The sequence below is a fragment of the Formica exsecta genome, unplaced genomic scaffold (genome assembly GCF_003651465.1).
Source record: "Formica exsecta isolate Colony F162 unplaced genomic scaffold, ASM365146v1 scaffold122, whole genome shotgun sequence".
In the NCBI taxonomy this organism is placed as follows: domain Eukaryota; kingdom Metazoa; phylum Arthropoda; class Insecta; order Hymenoptera; family Formicidae; genus Formica; species Formica exsecta.
The window spans coordinates 1,281,332-1,297,364 of record NW_021848556.1 but is presented as its reverse complement, the minus strand read 5'-3'; the positions used below and the strand labels follow the sequence as shown (position 1 = coordinate 1,297,364).

The 16,033-nt window shown below is 37.5% G+C and overlaps 5 protein-coding genes and 1 pseudogene across 6 annotated transcripts; 2 read left to right on the top strand and 4 right to left on the bottom strand.

The window, feature by feature from the left end:
- The first annotated feature begins 1,904 nt into the window (after positions 1–1,904).
- Positions 1,905–9,128, top strand: LOC115245546 (procollagen-lysine,2-oxoglutarate 5-dioxygenase). The gene is made up of 10 exons (XM_029823917.1): positions 1,905–1,959; positions 2,118–2,349; positions 2,447–2,787; positions 2,877–3,336; positions 3,463–3,690; positions 7,569–7,890; positions 7,975–8,079; positions 8,166–8,312; positions 8,349–8,495; positions 8,747–9,128. Exons 1-10 carry the CDS (start codon positions 1,905–1,907, stop codon positions 9,029–9,031), a joined length of 2,322 nt encoding a protein of 773 aa, XP_029679777.1. The 3' UTR covers positions 9,032–9,128.
- Positions 3,714–5,394, bottom strand: LOC115245525 (immunoglobulin domain-containing protein oig-4-like). The gene is made up of 4 exons (XM_029823897.1): positions 5,069–5,394; positions 4,643–4,826; positions 4,378–4,527; positions 3,714–4,210 (listed from the first exon to the last, which is right to left on the bottom strand). Exons 2-4 carry the CDS (start codon positions 4,817–4,819, stop codon positions 4,052–4,054), a joined length of 486 nt encoding a protein of 161 aa, XP_029679757.1. The 5' UTR covers positions 4,820–4,826; positions 5,069–5,394; the 3' UTR covers positions 3,714–4,051.
- Positions 5,913–7,535, bottom strand: LOC115245522 (immunoglobulin domain-containing protein oig-4-like). Of its 2 annotated transcripts, XM_029823894.1 has the most exons (4): positions 7,185–7,535; positions 6,688–6,878; positions 6,449–6,598; positions 5,913–6,329 (listed from the first exon to the last, which is right to left on the bottom strand). In XM_029823894.1, the coding sequence occupies exons 2-4, from the start codon at positions 6,871–6,873 to the stop codon at positions 6,171–6,173; spliced, it is 495 nt and encodes a 164-aa protein (XP_029679754.1). In that variant the 5' UTR covers positions 6,874–6,878; positions 7,185–7,535; the 3' UTR covers positions 5,913–6,170. The 2 variants fall into 2 exon arrangements, with proteins under 2 accessions (XP_029679754.1, XP_029679755.1); XM_029823895.1 differs by lacking the exon at positions 7,185–7,535 and having other exon boundaries at positions 6,688–6,900.
- A 384-nt stretch (positions 9,129–9,512) lies between the features above and the next one.
- Positions 9,513–12,435, bottom strand: LOC115245557 (vacuolar protein sorting-associated protein 37A). Its single transcript, XM_029823930.1, has 5 exons — positions 12,159–12,435; positions 11,583–11,772; positions 11,313–11,427; positions 10,716–11,240; positions 9,513–10,579 (listed from the first exon to the last, which is right to left on the bottom strand). Exons 1-5 carry the CDS (start codon positions 12,245–12,247, stop codon positions 10,233–10,235), a joined length of 1,266 nt encoding a protein of 421 aa, XP_029679790.1. The 5' UTR covers positions 12,248–12,435; the 3' UTR covers positions 9,513–10,232.
- On the top strand, positions 12,419–15,158 carry LOC115245558 (RNA 3'-terminal phosphate cyclase). Its single transcript, XM_029823932.1, has 8 exons — positions 12,419–12,549; positions 12,624–12,969; positions 13,304–13,421; positions 13,501–13,822; positions 13,907–14,048; positions 14,124–14,263; positions 14,369–14,522; positions 14,600–15,158. The coding sequence occupies exons 2-8, from the start codon at positions 12,907–12,909 to the stop codon at positions 14,822–14,824; spliced, it is 1,164 nt and encodes a 387-aa protein (XP_029679792.1). The 5' UTR covers positions 12,419–12,549; positions 12,624–12,906; the 3' UTR covers positions 14,825–15,158.
- Positions 14,932–16,033, bottom strand: part of LOC115245568 — a 3,551-nt pseudogene continuing 2,449 nt past the window's right edge.

The window sequence follows — 16,033 nt, the reverse complement described above, 5'->3', positions numbered from 1 at the left end:
TTTTTTTTTTTTTTTTTTTTTTTTTTTTGAACAGCAATAATGCAAAAAATGTTCACAAGACGTCTGATTAGGATGCAGAACGAAAATTTCTTTCTCAATATCTTCATTTGGATATTGATACAAAATTTAGATGATTCATATAATTTTTTTCTTCCCAGTAGCATCGTGCATTTTTTCCGCTCAAAATGAGATGTGCATACATAAGAGATATTGGAGATAAGAGGAGAATTTGAATAAAATGCATTATAAAAAAACATCCATTGTTTACGTTTAATGTTTAACATTGATGAGAAGTTATTTATGAATACATAAAAATATAACTTTTAAATAGAATATATTAAAAAGGAAAATGAGATGCATAATTTGAAGGTTTATTGTGTCAGAAATTTTTTTATCGAATTATATATATACAATTATTTATGATGAAAAGAAATTGGAATATTTAATATCGAAGAATACTTTCATGAGCTTTCTCTCTCTTATTTCCTTCATTCTTCTGCAACCAATATGCAGATGTATTTTCGCTATCCACGCGTTGATTCTCGATGAGAAAATTCCCGCTTTAGGAAATCCTATTCGAGCCATAATCGAGATTATGCTGAGAGATGTGCCACAAAAAGCAATTTGCGGTAGAGAGTTAATAATATATAATTATTTATTTTTCTTCAGGAGATCAAAGTGAACAAAAAATAACAAAAGTCGACGTTCATCGACCCCGATTCGGTTGGCGACAAACTTCGGCTCTTTTTCCTTCTCGAGGCGAGATGTGTGCTTGAAATAATTTACTTATTAATGTCCATAAGGCACATTTCGCACATCTCGTTACCCTTATTATTCTGTTACCAAATTGAACTAAAAGCGCTAAAATCTGAATAATAATACTGAAACATATTACAGATTGTCTTTAATTTCTATAAAGCAAAAGTTATCAATATTTTCAGTGAACGAGAAAACTTTGCAATGATCTCGTACATCTGATTAATCGAATCTTTCGAAAATTTTTCTTGCGGATAAAGGCAGATTCGAAGAATGCTAAAGATAAAGTCACAAAGACTATCTGTAAGAGGCATAATCTAAATAAAGTTTAATATTTCTTTTTGCGTGCGATTGGACTTTAATCGTTGCTTAAATGATTATATAACGCGATTCTTTATTTTTATTATAGCAGTATAAACAGCAACGTTTTCTTTATATGGTAAAAATAAAGGATAGCATTTATGCATTGAAGCATAATTTATCATTCAGTTCTCAAGCGACGAGAACGTATTCATAACGAATATGCAGCATGACATAATCGTTTCGTTTATGGAACGTCAACTAATTTAATACGATTCCATATTCTTTTAGTCGGCATGTAACCGGATCGAGTGCGTGGTCCTTATCATTTCATTTCCGTTGTTGCTCATCGCACGAGTAGAGACACGAGACCTCGAAATTTCTTGACTCAATCGTTGTTTTTTATAATTCGGAGATTAACGCAGATCACTACTTTTATATAACTGCGAGATTAATATATCTCTTATCACATTAATGTCATATAGCATACATATATATTTCCGCAAGATTTCATACAATTTTCTCGTAAATTATTCAACAAAATGTATATTTGTAATCGTCTTTCATTTCCATTAGAAAGCTCTTAAAGGCATTTTTCCTCGAATTTCCACGGACGTTCGAAATCGCCCGTTCTAAGAATATCCCGAGAGTAGCTTGCGTAAGAGTGTATTGATGGCTCAGTAATACAAGCGGAGTGGAAATGCAGCCGGTATACGTGCTGCGGTCCTCGTGGGCGCTACTTCTCGACATGACATCACGATGAGCTCGATGCGCGATGCTAACGAGTTCATCGGCTGACTAACAATGACGGAATCGATTTATAACTTTGTCCCCGATGTTGAATAAGGATGATCTGCTTTTCAGCATCGTCAACTAGGTCTCAAGACTTTTTCTCTGAAAATTGTTTATTTATTTTTCAACGAGTCTCTTCTTTTTAAAGAAGGATAACTTTGTAAAAATATGACAATTAGAAATATGTGAATTCTGTGATCGCATTAAATTTACAACTATTATTTCTTTTTTTCATCTAATCACTAATTTAGCTAATTATTATATTTCAGATGTCCTGGTACTTACCGTCGCATCCAACGAGACGGATGGCTTCCAAAGATACCTGAGGTCGGTCGAGGTCTACGGTCTTCGCGATAACTTGAAGATTCTCGGGCTAGGCGAGCCATGGAGAGGTGGTATCAACATGAATTATCCCGGCGGTGGATATAAAATTAATCTTCTCAAAAAAGCCTTAGAGGATTATCGGAACGATGAGAAAAAAATCGTCTTATTCACCGATAGGTTAATATATTGTAATGTTGCGGAAAAAAAAAACATTTTCTAATGCATACAGAACATATATATATATATATTTCCTATACATTTCCTATACTTTCAGTTACGATGTAATATTTCTTGGCGGTTTGTCTGCCATCGTCGAGCGATTCCTGGATATTGATGCTCGAGTCTTATTCTCCGCGGAAGCTTATTGCTGGCCGGATAGATCGTTGGCGCTTCAATATCCGTCCGTATCTCGGGGTAAACGGTACCTGAACTCCGGAGGTTTCATCGGATACGTGTCTGATGTGTACGAGATCCTGGACAAGGCGTTGATCAAAGATGAGGACGATGATCAGTTGTTTTATACGACCATCTACCTACAGGACGCGCTTAGGATGCGACATAAGATCAAGCTGGATCACAAATCCGAGATATTCCAAAATCTCAATGGTGCGGTAGGTAAGGGCTAACGTGAATCCGATATAAGGAGAGCATCGCGTGATATTAGTTATAATTTAATTGTTATTACTGTCGCGCGATTTTTACAGCCGATGTGGAGCTCAGGTTCAAAGGAGAAGAGGCTTATCTTCAAAACATTGTTTACAACACGGTGCCCTTAATACTCCACGGCAACGGGCCTAACAAGCTGGTTTTAAATTCCTTGGGCAATTATCTGGCTCATGCCTGGACACCGAAAGAGGGATGTTTGGCTTGCTGGGACCGAACCATCGAACTCAACAAAAACTCGACGGAAACATATCCGATTATTTTAATAGCCATATTCATCGAACAACCTACGCCATTCTTGGAAGAATTCTTTCAAGCTATCTATCGTCAAGCCTATCCAAAATCGAGACTGCATCTGCTCGTTCACAACAATGTGCCTTATCACCAAAGCGTGGTCTCTGACTTCTTCGAGAGAGTTAGCCGAGAATATCTGAGCGCGAAACAAATATCTATATTGCCGAAAGACGTAATCAGCGAAATTGACGCGAGAAAATTAGCGTTGTAAGTGTAATGATTTGCAATATTTATCTATTATCTATTATCTAAAGAGTTAAATGTTAAAAATTGCGATTTAATATTAAAGCGAGCGTCATTTCTAAAAATGTTAAAGAGCGATCTATTTCGTAGGGAGCATTGCTTGTTGAAGGAGTGTTCCGGATATTTGTCAGTTGACGCGGTCGCGCACTTGGACAATGAGCACACGTTGAAGTTACTGGTGGAGCAGCAGAGAGGGATCGTCGCACCCTTACTTATTCGACCAAATACGTTATGGAGCAACTTTTGGGGCGCTGTAACGAATGACGGATTTTACGCGCGGAGCTTCGATTACATGGAGATAATAAAGAACGTACGCAGGTATAGTGAATTCACAAATATCAATTTTTTATATATATTTTGTCTTAATCGACTATGATTGTATGCCCATTACTCATTGATTCTGCTTTAGAAGAAAGCAGTTTATTATTCTAGATAAGACATTTCGCGATTTTCTAAGCTCGCTTTTCTCGCGATTGGGATTAAAAAGATTTCTTTTAATTTTTTATCAGGACAATTTAGTTTTTTCCATCTCTCCATATAAGTTACAATAAAAATACATATCGTTCTAAACCGTTTTCTTAAGATCTATCGCTTCCTAGTGTCTATTACAAAAATTTTAAATGTTACCTGGGATTTACATGTTTTACCTAGTTTATGAGTTTATTTCGGATTTCTCGTACTAATCAAAAGCGATGGAGAAGTCAGTCTTGAAAGACCTTCGATCGATGCTGTACATGTTGTCTGCCGTGCACTCGTAAACCCCGGCGTCCATTTGAGTGGCGGGATCGATCTCGATTTTCGATTTCACTTTGTCAGTTCCAACTTGCCACTCGTGTATCTGCAAGGAAATGAGATATAATTTCAGCGATAGAATATCATAATTTATTATCGAATATAAATATGTGTCAGCTTGTTTATGCTTGAAGATTTTTTTAACGAGAAGAATCTCTCTTTAAGCGCAAACACGAGATTAATATTTTTTATATATATAGAATTTATACTGACATGTAGATAGTGATGCGTGTAAATCTCGGCACCATCCTTGAACCACGTGATCTGCGGACGCGGATTACCTTTAGCGAGACAAAGAAAAGCTATTTTGTGTCCCAAGACATATTCCAGATCGAAGTGCGATGCCAGAATTATCTTGGCTCCCTAAAATGATTAATATACCAACAACAATTTTAATCTGGCATTAGAAAAATGCGTAATAAAGAAAGGCGAAAAAAAATTAAGCGGCTCCTTTTAGGCACTCTTCTTTTTTACGTACATCGTGATGGTTGTAATATTGATCACTTTCCGGATCACGGTACTTTCCGGTAATAGGCAATCCAATCTGCACACGAGATTTGCTTCTACCTCTTGCTCGGCCTCTTCGACCAAGCGTCTCTTGGCAATTGAGCAATAATATACCCAACAGGATCAGTAACAGCATAGAACGTGACATGATAAATCTAATAAAAGCGGAATCAAACATTAATCCATAATATTTTCTATACAGTTTTTGAAATTGCAGATTCGAAATCATTTAATCGATTTTCAGGTCAAAGGAGCGATTGAAATTAACATTACACTTGCACAAATCGAAAAATTAAATATTATTATTATATATTTATATAGCGTATAAAATGGATGTTGGAAATCCTGCTCAATTGAAACGTATTTATATCATAGCGAATGCATTGAGGATACTCACCGTATGTAGCAACGTTCGTCGATCACACGGAACTCCGATGCGACTGACAGTCACCTACCTACTCATTACTCCCCTAGTGTCCTCTCGTATCTATTACAGACTTATATGCAGATAAACTGTCTATGCGCTATACGTACAGTGGTTATTCCTTTGGTCCACATGATCACCATCAATTTCTATCAAATCTACGGACCGCTTATCCATTAATTTAACGATATCCATTCCTTCCGGATGATTCACATTTTCGGTTCGGCGATTTTGCGACATTTTTTGCGTTTTTACATTAATTGTCTAACGCAAAAGACACGGTTTGATTGAAATTAAAATTCACGAGAATAAATTATATTGCATATATCGAGAAATCAAAATTGAAGAAAAATGGAAGGAACTACGGAAAAAAAATAAACATGCTCACAACGCATTTGTAACACCCGTACTAATTGTTTATTTCATGTTTGCTATAAATCATTACGTTCGCCAATGGCAACGCAGCGAAATATGCCCTTCCATACCACTTTTCGTGTCGCGGCACGACACAATTACCTTGTTAAATTTGCAGTGATGAACCATTTTCGATATGTTCCTCACGCTACCCTTTATAATACTCAATCATGCTTTAACGAATAAGAATTGGGAGGGGAACCTCCTGCATCTCTTTGCATATCTCATTGACAAACTAAATGAATCTGTTTTGCTCGCGTTAAAGAAAAAGGAAAGCTATATTTTGTCATGCAAAATATTTTACGATGCATTATACATTTGCTATATAAATTTTATATCTGATGTTGATATATATGTTGTAGAACAGATAGCCGCGTAGAGGAAGAGGCGAAGAAAGTGCTTGAGTCTATTTTATCAATTATATTTATAATTATGTGTGAATCCAATTTCTTAGATCATCTAACGATGATCTTAAGAGATTTCCCGTTTTTCGCGTGATGTTTCGATCAGTAACTAATAATGCATCTACTTTTCATCAGGTAAAAATCTATCAAATAGTAAATATTTTCGCAGTATAACAAATATCTATTAGCTATTGTTGAAAAAATATTATTTATTCTATTACACTATGCGGTCGCGGAGCTACGATCGGAGAACGCGTTTAATACGAGATCATGACGTAGTCCGTTCTGAAGCCCCGACGATCGACGGCATACTGATTATCCGCCTGACATTCATAGTATCCCGCGTCCTTCTGCGTCGCAGGATCAATCTCCATTTTCGACTTTATCGTGTCGTTGCCGACGGGCCACTCGTGCACCTGGCGATTTAAACGATTCCCTCGATTTTCTCGTGGTCGTTTGTGATAAATATTCTCTAAATTATGGATTCTTTTTAGGACGGCGAATATCTCCCCTTTAACGGCGGATTGAGACCTACCTGGAAAAATTTGTGATGGTACATCTCAATCCCATCCTTCAGCCAAGTGATTTCCGGCCTAGGGAAACCGGTGGCCATGCAGAAGAACGTGATCTTCCTGCCCAGCATGTAATCCAGTTCAAAGTGCGATGCTTTCACGATCTTAGCACCCTGCGAAAAACCCGTTATCAGATGATTCGTCACTAAACTGTTCTAATTATATCCTTCCCAACTATCATATTTAGCATGTCTCAACTCACATCTTTGTTCTCGTAATAATGCGCGCTGGCGGGATTCCGATTAGGTATCAGGATGGGCATCCGCGAGCCCCATATTCTTCCTCGGTTGCGACCTCTCCCTCCTCTACCTCCGCCGCCCTTCTGCGCTTCTGTGCTCATCATTAGGGCCGTTAATAGGAACAGATAGAGTAGCCGGCATCTCGTCATTTGTTCTACAACCAGAGAGAGAGAGAAAGAGATTCTTGACGACCGGGATGACCAACGACGCAGACGAACTTGTTCACGCGAACACTTTATATACCTTTCGAACTCGTCTATCACTATTATATACGCGGACCATAATCCATCACTTTATTTTAATATATTATATTATATTATATCTATTGGCGATTGGTGAGAAATTTGATGATGAGATGAATGAGCTGCATTCCGCGGACAATAATAATGAAGGTACTTTATAATGGAACCGTGCGCGTGTTTCATGCTATTTATGCAATGTACATCTGCTGTGGTCTTACCGGAGGATTTGAAGGACTTGGCTAATCCCTGACACACAGAAGGTGGAGACCGGATCCGCTAGACCCTACCGCCTAAAATACGAATGGACCACACGACGCACGACGGATACACGCAGTCACACGTTGGTGTGATAAGTGTTATGAATCTCAATTGGATAATTATGCATAACCCATTGCCAAGTATGTTCATCGGCCAATCGCGGCTACTATAAAATTACAACGATCACCTTACAAAACACTTAAGCGATGACCTCCGCAAAACAACACGACGTTCGCCACAGGCGGACAAATACGTCTGCTTGTGCCGCTTGTTGCACGCGCTCTCGTTTCCGTCGTCTCTCGACTCGCGCGGTTCGTCGAATCACGTTGACACATCTGTTTCAGGGGACTGTGGAACGTGCCGTTCGTCAGTAGCTGTTACTTGATCAACGCAACCATTATAGCAAACAAGGCGACTCGACCGTCCTACGAGGATGTCGATCTGGATACGGAATTGGCCTTCGCCCAGGGAAACCGACAAAAGGGCCTGTTCATGTACCTCAACAACAGACTCGAATTCGGCCACCTCGTCAATCCTACTACCTACGACATTCAGCTTACCTACCCGGATATGTACCAAATTATGGACAACAAGCTGGACTGGGAGAGAAGATATATTCATCCGAATTACAGCGAGAACTTTAATCCCGATAAAAAACCAATACAGGTAAATGGTTTCGTTAAAGCTTTCTCCGAAATAATGCTACTTTTGTCATTTGTTTAACTGCTTATACAATTTTATTGTTTGCAGCCGTGTCCCGATGTTTATTGGTTCCCCATCTCTACTCTCAGATTCACTAATGAACTTATTGGGATCGTCGAGACTTACGGACAATGGTCTGATGGGTCTAATCACGTAAGTCAATTCTTTCAGTCATTTATTAATTCATAGTTCAATAATGTAATAGAAATCTTTGTATTATACATTAAAATTTTCGACAGGACCCACGCTTGACGGGTGGTTACGAAAGCGTACCGACCCGTGATATTCATATGAATCAAGTTCAATACGAACAACAGTGGTTGTACTTTTTGAAAGAATATGTTAGACCGTTGCAGGAGCTCGTCTTCATCGGCTACTATCATGATGTAAGATTCATTTGTGTATGCCGGATCTTTTTTTAGGATTCTCGACTGGAGTCCGGATACGAAGCGGTACCGACTCGTGATATTCACATGAACCAAGTCGGCCTCGAGGACGCCTGGTTGAAATTTCTCAAAGATTACATCAGTCCCTTGCAACAGCATGTCTTTACAGGATATGAGGATTACGTAAGATTCTGAAATCCTGGTATACGGAAGTGATCTTAACATGCACACAGATTTCGCAATGCACTTGGGTATACGCACAGCTTTCGGGTTATACACGATTTGCTCTTGTAGTCTGGTTATACCGCTTCGTAACGGATGAAATTGGAAGAGATTTTTACATCATATGTAAAATTATGTCGATAAAATTTTATTTTTATTACTGTAGATCAGTCTAGTTCGAACCGTTTGCCATATTAATTTAATGTCAACAGCCACCACGGTCGCTTATGAATTTCGTCGTAAGATACCGCCCGGACGAGCAACCACTCTTGCGGCCACATCACGATTCCTCGACCTATACCATCAACATTGCCCTGAATCAGGCGGGTGTAGACTACGAGGGCGGTGGATGCAAGTTTATCCGATACAACTGCTCCGTCACCGACACGAAGCCGGGCTGGATGCTGATGCATCCTGGAAGATTGACACACTATCACGAGGGACTGCGAGTGACCGCGGGCACGCGTTACATTATGATCTCCTTCGTGGATCCGTGATGCAACTCATCGTGAGACAAATCTGCAAATTATCTAACTGCCAATGTATAAAAAATACATGTTAAGAATATAAAAAAAGAAGAAAAAGCGCGAACTATCAAAGAGAAATATAATTCTATATGAACAATGTTCATTGTCAGCTAGAAACGTCAATTGCCACTGATGGACTGAATAGTGCATTTAATAGAAATGAAAATGCTTAATCAATGTATTATTTTTATACTTCAATGTAAATGCTCGTCTGAGCATTAATGTTTTTTATAGTTAATATATTACAGTAATGTATATATATAAATTGTACTAATAACATTTATTAATATTTGAACTCATCAGTCTTCAAAATATATGTGAACGAATCAATAATGTAGTTTATAATAATAAATGTTATTAAACATTGTGAATCATCATTTATATCTTTTTCTTGTTTTTTACTTTGAGACACAGGAGAAGGGTAATCTTTTAAGTTCAACGATTTTTTTGCTTTTGTTTTTCTTCATTGTATATCTATACAATTTTTTAAATATGTTACAATATTAGGAACATTCACAGGATAAATAATTAAAAGTAACGTCACCGAATAGCAAATTTTCAAAAATCGGTTTTAATTACATCCCTGCACATTTATTTACACAGTAAAAAACGTACCTCCCTCGGAGTTGATCGCGACGGTACATGTGTTGTGTTGTCACATGTGCAAAACTAACATAATTAAAGCCACGTTATTTTTTTTCACTATGGAGTAAGTACTCGTATGAATCAACTTGTTACACGGGAGTTTCAAACGGATTTAATTCGATCACTATATATATTGCTTTATCTCGCGAAATTGTTCGAAATACAGAGTGTAACAGTACTCCATCGAAGTCAATCTTAAAGCACTCCTGGTTTTTAATCACTTCGTTCGTTTAGCGCCACTTGTGTGTGTGTATACATGTTTCAATTCTGGAATGCTACGCGCGCGTGATTTAAAGTGATTTAAAATCTAGCATAAGTATATAAGAAGCGAGTAAAACGTAAAGCGTTTACGCAAAAAATATGTTTCCTTCAACCGAATATTCGGTTGATTTCTCTAGCTGCATTAAACGTTACGTAATCGCGAATGCTATAAATTTAAATTCACAATAACGTTTAAATTAACTAAGTCTTATTTACAGTTGTTTTGTTCGATTCCATAGAAAAAGATGATTATATGCGTATCATTTTAGAAACCAGCCCGTTTCAGCTCGTTCAATTGATGTGCTAATTTCTCTTCCTTGGTTCGTCTCGCTTGCCCCAGCTTCCGACACTCGACATACGTGCTGAGGAAACGCTCGACGTCAATCTTGCGGTTTAGAAAATCCTCGGCGATTTTCTCGCTCTCTTCGTGGCTCTCATCTGCAGCTTCTCTCAAACACTCTTTTATGTGATCTGGCGTGAAGACTTCGGACAATTTATTGTATCGTTGTATGAGATGATCGTATCTGGCTTTCAGCACTGCCACCGTTTTCACGTTGTCCGTCACATCAGCTTGTAGTTGCTTCAGCTCGGGTTCTTTAGCTGCGTTAGCTTCTGCAAAAAGAGATACGGATTCGTTGATAATTGATTAAAACGGAACAAATTAATATGGAAGAGAATAATATATTAAAACTATATGTATTTCATAATCTTAATATTTTAATAGCAAGAGAGATATCCTTCTTCTTACCGGCAGTTTTTTCAACCCAATCCATAGCATCCTCGATTGCTGCGTTTATGTCTTTAATTTGGGAATGTTTCTCCAGAAAATCATCTAGTTTATCTTCATCTTCGCCGAGCCTCTTCAATTCCTCGTTAGTTAAATTATTTAATTCGGGAAATATTATGCTCTGCGGAACTTTTGTCTGCGATTGACTCGACAATGGCTGCTGATAATTCGCGTTCGCGTAATGCGAGTTCAAATAAGGTGTGCCATGATGATTCGTGGTGTACCCCGTGGGTGTGGCATTGTGAAGAGCGCTGCTTCTCGAACTTGGAATATATGTCGAGTGATGCGATGTATTGCCGAACGATTTCGAAGTCGAGACGTACGTGTGACCGGAGTTTGTGTAATTATAATTATAAATGCACGTATTTGCACTGGAGGACGACAAATGTGGAAATTGCGTATTGTAATACGAATTGAATGACGTCGATGGAATTTCGACGGGATACTGCTGAAGCGAAAAAGACGGCGAATTTCTCCCTTGTAAATCTGCAATCACACAATAAAAAATATCTCATCATATCGACACACAAAGGAATAGGTAAAATGTAGTTTGCATACCTCTGTGAGGCTTAGCAGAACCAGGCGAAATATCCTCTAATAACTTCGGTGGATTCTTACTGAATTCTCTGATAATAGCTTGAACAACCCGACCAAGATCACTATGTACTGAAAACTAATAGAAAAACAACAAAATAATTATCTATTTTTAGATATATCAAGATAAAAGCACGACATAAAATAGATAAAAAAATATAAAATATAGAGAAAATAATATGAGAATTTAATTCACAAATTAATTAATTATCAGTACATGAATTTTTAACTCACATTGAGTAATCCTGGTGCACTGGTGATTTCACTGTGTTCGTTGCACCAGGGATGGCTTATCGGTGGGGAAACTCTAAGTACTGGCTTCTCCAATGGAAAATTTGGCAACAAGGAAACCATGATAGCCATTCGCCTCTCGCCAGCTTGGAATTCCACCTGATAGTCCACATTTTCTCTGAGCTCTATTACACTGCAACACATTACTATATATTACACTACACTACTACAAACACTTAAGAACAACATGACCTTGAGCCAATATTAATTATTTATTTTAACCAACTCGATTATATTTTTCCCATTATAAAACGATCATTCAAAGAAGTACAATTTATCGTGATTTGAAACTTGAAATTTTGGAAGTGTTTCTATTGTCTAATGTGAACAATAGAAACCATTTTTGTTTTAGAAATATCATTACAAAGATAAGCGTGGCGGATAATGTGATTATTTTCACGATAGGAATGGCTATTTGCGAGCAACACAAGCGAAGATTGGCAGTAATAAGTATATGAGTGAGGTTAATAAGAGGTTACGACACGACGATGACGAGAAGCTCGTCAGAGTTACTCTTACTTGTCATTAAAGATTTTCAGAGTGTCGATTTGCCGTTTGCGTTTGACCGCGACATTCTCATTTTCCCCACGGAATATTCGCGATATCATTTAAAAGCCTGGATTTCTGATAAATCATCCGCTTGATCCGTCGATCTCTCTGTCAAAGCAACCATCCAGCAGAACAGCTGTTTTAACCTCGTAGCACTTTACGTATAGAAGGACAGAAGGGCTCTATGGGAATATAACATGAGAGAAGCTCGCTTATTTGTCCTGGCACCTGGTACTACAATTTTGTGCTGTCAAATGGCGCTGTCGTCGTCTTCTTGCAGCGGAGATTCACGGAAATTCGAATTACACCTAATTACACATATGAGAGAAAATCTTTTTTTTCTTATAATTGAAAAGAATATGTAAAGTTTCTCGCGCGTAAAAACTGTGTCTTTTCCCGCGTCATAAAGTGGATAATAAATTTATACTTTTTCAGATAAGAGATAAATCTTGTGCGACGTAAATATTTCATGACTGTAACTGTGAACGAAAACAAAAACTCTGACAGATCTCCGTGGTTTCTTGGAAAGCCGTATGTGGAAGGCCCGGCGAACTTTACGATCGAGCAAAATTCGTTCTATAGTTAGATGTAAATATCTCCCTGCCCTGCCTTCTCACGCGAATAACCGCTTACACCAGTTTGTATTCTTTTTCCACGGAACTCGCGCAAAGCGCCAAAAATAAACGCGGAATCGCCAGACTGCTTGAATGTGGCTTGAATGTTCAGGAATTGTCGCGTCATGTCGTCCCTTGTACAAATAGACGGCAGCTTGGGCGAAGGAGTAAGTATTACACGGGAAATAATCCTTGAATATTGCCATCTTTCTCTTGGATAAAATATCTATTAGGTTATATATACTAAACACGATAAATATGCATTTATCTCAAAAAGTGAGAAACATTTTAAATATTTTTTTATTATTTTTTATTATATTTTTATTATTTTTAAATGTATTACTTAATTTCACTGTGAAATATTTTGTTGTAGAATTCAGTTTATTTTGTAGTTGTCAAAGTAAGTGATTCTTACATGTCATGACAGCTACACATTACTCTTTTATTATTATTGCTTGCTTTAACATTGTCTTTTATACAATTTTAATTCCTTTTTTACAGGGTGGACAAGTATTAAGGATTGCTCTCAGTTTGAGTACACTTTATGGTATTCCTATTGAAATTGAGAATATACGTGCTGGAAGACCTAAGCCTGGTCTCGCGGCACAACATTTAAAAGGTACACTATAAGTGCAAAAGGATTAAATATTTTCATTATATACATAAAATGGATAATAAAAAACTATATATTGTTGTAGGTGTGGAACTCGCCAAAGAGATGTGTAATGCCCAAGTTAGAGGCGGATATGTAGGATCGACACATTTAGAGTTTCGCCCTGGCCCATTAAACACAAACAAGCGAGAGTTTGTAGCGGATATACACACCGCTGGATGTATTTGCTTATTGGCCCAAGTAGCTTTACCATGTGCGCTCTTCTTTCCATGCAACGATATAATCACACTTGTTCTCAAGGGTGGCACAAATGTTCCCATGGGTCCACACATTGAATATCTGACAGAAGTGTTCAAGCCATTGCTGAATAAATTTGGAGCGGATTTTGATTTCATTGTTGTGAGAAGGTATATGCACTCATCTTATTGTACCTGATCTTGAATTCCCCGCCATGTTTTAATCCACTTATACTAAAATAATGACAAATGGAGGGGGTATTATCCAAAGGGAGGAGGCGAAGTGCATTTACGCATAAAACCAATTGGTAGCTTAAATGCGATTACTTTACTCGATCCGGGAGTCCCGCGAGGAATAACAGGATGGTCTTACATAGCTGGAGCGGTTAATATAAACGTATGTATCATTTTAATCGAATTTATATGGAAAAATCAAGTCAAATTTGAGTTAATTACATTGCAAATCTTCTAGGAAGCGCATAAAATGGCAAATGACGCTAAGACGATTTTAACAAATAAATTGGTAAGACGCAACATTCGAGTACCACCAATCACGATCGAAGCTTACAGGGAAGACAGAGCAATGGCTGTGGGAAACGGCTCTGGTATCAAGTAAGAAACTATTGTATATTAAAGTTCTCTTTTCTAATCTATACAATTCTACATATTAGATAAAAAAAAAACGATAGCAATATATAAATATAATATGGATATTAGTATAGTATGCAACACTAGTACTGGATGCGTTTTTGGCGGGTCTGGCTTAGGCTCTGGACGTCACGAGGCATTGCCACCAGGTGAAACGGCGGCTAACGAGATTTTGAAGCCGCTTTTAACAGGAGCATGTGTCGATGAACATACGCAGGACCAGGTAAGTGTGTCCAAAGTGGATCCAAGAAAAGCCACTTTAGTTTTCATGTTATCATATTATCATATTATTTGTTATAGATGATAATTCTAATGGCACTGGCGAAAGGTATTTCGAAGATTAAAGTCGGAGACAAGAAGCTCACTTGTCATACAGAGACCGCTATGCAGGTCACAGAAATGATGTTAGGTAAACGCGGACTCTCTTTCAATTTGTCGGAAAATGCTGAAGGCGGAGATACCTCGTCCTACGTTCTAGAGTGCCAGGGATGTGGACTGATTAATGAGAATATAATTAAACAATGACCATACGATGCTTTATAATTCGTCACTGTGCATGTTTCGACATAAGTATTATGTCAATCATAAAATTAATTGGCTCTTTGCTGTTTCAGTAAGTAAATCGTAACATCGATATTAACGTCATATACTTTCATAAACTTTCGATATTCTCTAATATTTCTAGAATTTTACAAGAAGTTTAAATAATTATTACATTTTGTTAACAATTATTGTTACACAATGTACTGCGACTTGTGTATGCTAAATCATGATTATTTGTTCAATGTATTGATCCTAAAATTAATGGACATTAAGTAGAAAGTCTTGCATCTCTCAACGAGTAAATATTGATTCATCATATGGAGAACACACACTTATTTGTTATATATACATATTATTACATACAGGATAATGTGTAACATGTATCGAAAATGCGCATTCTAATTTTAAAATGAATCACTCACATGCACACATAATTTACCACTTTAGAAAAATTACAAGGCAATGAAATTACTCCCGTTTCGCTCGAAAAAATGGTTCGATTGCTCGTAGAAATTCCTTCTCAAAGTGCTGACACGAGAATCGATTTACAGATGATCTGAAAAAAAAGTCGAGATAATGGAATTTTTTTCATATCATTTTAATATCAAATAATTATGAATATACGTACCTCGCAGCAACTCTAATAGCATTTCGTTCGTCCTGATGCATATGTATAATATACGCTAGTACTTTCGCATATTCTCCTTCGTCTTCTGCTAGGAAACCAGTCACGCTACCCTCTTGAGTTTCTATGATATCTGCTCTAGAATTGTGAAACATCTTTTAGTAAGAAAATAACCATTTTCCATTAATTTTACGGCGTTAATAATTATTTGTAAAGTTCCTAGTACATACTTTGGTCCACCAGAAGCATGAGCCACCATAATCAATCCCGCGGCCATGCATTCCACTATGCTGATACCAAAGTGTTCGTTCCACATCGTGTGCAGACCAATTGTTCCTCGTTGCAGCTCTGATACAAGTTCGGAGAATGGTATATTCAACTTGAACTCGACGTTCTCCTCTATAGCCAAATGTTTAGCCAAATCTTGCATATCCTTGACGCGCGCTTCATCCTCTGCATCTCGACAGGAACCGATACAGATTAATTTGACCTACAAATAATATATATATAATTAATTTTAGAATACATTTATGTCTCTTCTCGAGGTAAATCATTAGCTTACTCTT

Bases quoted from the DNA above. Each gene is read 5' to 3' on its own strand.
- LOC115245558 (XM_029823932.1), top strand. From the start codon at position 12,907: ATGTTCAGGAATTGTCGCGTCATGTCGTCCCTTGTACAAATAGACGGC. The intron at 12,970-13,303 runs GTAAGTATTACA...CCTTTTTTACAG, and splicing joins ACGGCAGCTTGGGCGAAGGA to GGTGGACAAGTATTAAGGAT. The intron at 14,049-14,123 runs GTATGTATCATT...CAAATCTTCTAG, and splicing joins CTGGAGCGGTTAATATAAAC to GAAGCGCATAAAATGGCAAA.
- LOC115245546 (XM_029823917.1), top strand. From the start codon at position 1,905: ATGATCTGCTTTTCAGCATCGTCAACTAGGTCTCAAGACTTTTTCTCT. The intron at 1,960-2,117 runs GTTTATTTATTT...ATTATATTTCAG, and splicing joins AGACTTTTTCTCTGAAAATT to ATGTCCTGGTACTTACCGTC. The intron at 8,080-8,165 runs GTAAGTCAATTC...AATTTTCGACAG, and splicing joins GGTCTGATGGGTCTAATCAC to GACCCACGCTTGACGGGTGG.
- LOC115245557 (XM_029823930.1), bottom strand. From the start codon at position 12,247: ATGATATCGCGAATATTCCGTGGGGAAAATGAGAATGTCGCGGTCAAA. The intron at 11,428-11,582 runs GTGAGTTAAAAA...TTTTTCTATTAG, and splicing joins GTGCACCAGGATTACTCAAT to TTTTCAGTACATAGTGATCT. The intron at 11,241-11,312 runs GTATGCAAACTA...GTGTGATTGCAG, and splicing joins TTCTGCTAAGCCTCACAGAG to ATTTACAAGGGAGAAATTCG.
- LOC115245525 (XM_029823897.1), bottom strand. From the start codon at position 4,819: ATGTCACGTTCTATGCTGTTACTGATCCTGTTGGGTATATTATTGCTC. The intron at 4,528-4,642 runs GTACGTAAAAAA...TAATCATTTTAG, and splicing joins AATATTACAACCATCACGAT to GGAGCCAAGATAATTCTGGC. The intron at 4,211-4,377 runs GTCAGTATAAAT...ATTTCCTTGCAG, and splicing joins ACACGCATCACTATCTACAT to ATACACGAGTGGCAAGTTGG.
- LOC115245522 (XM_029823894.1), bottom strand. From the start codon at position 6,873: ATGACGAGATGCCGGCTACTCTATCTGTTCCTATTAACGGCCCTAATG. The intron at 6,599-6,687 runs GTGAGTTGAGAC...GGTTTTTCGCAG, and splicing joins ATTATTACGAGAACAAAGAT to GGTGCTAAGATCGTGAAAGC. The intron at 6,330-6,448 runs GTAGGTCTCAAT...TTAAATCGCCAG, and splicing joins ACCATCACAAATTTTTCCAG to GTGCACGAGTGGCCCGTCGG.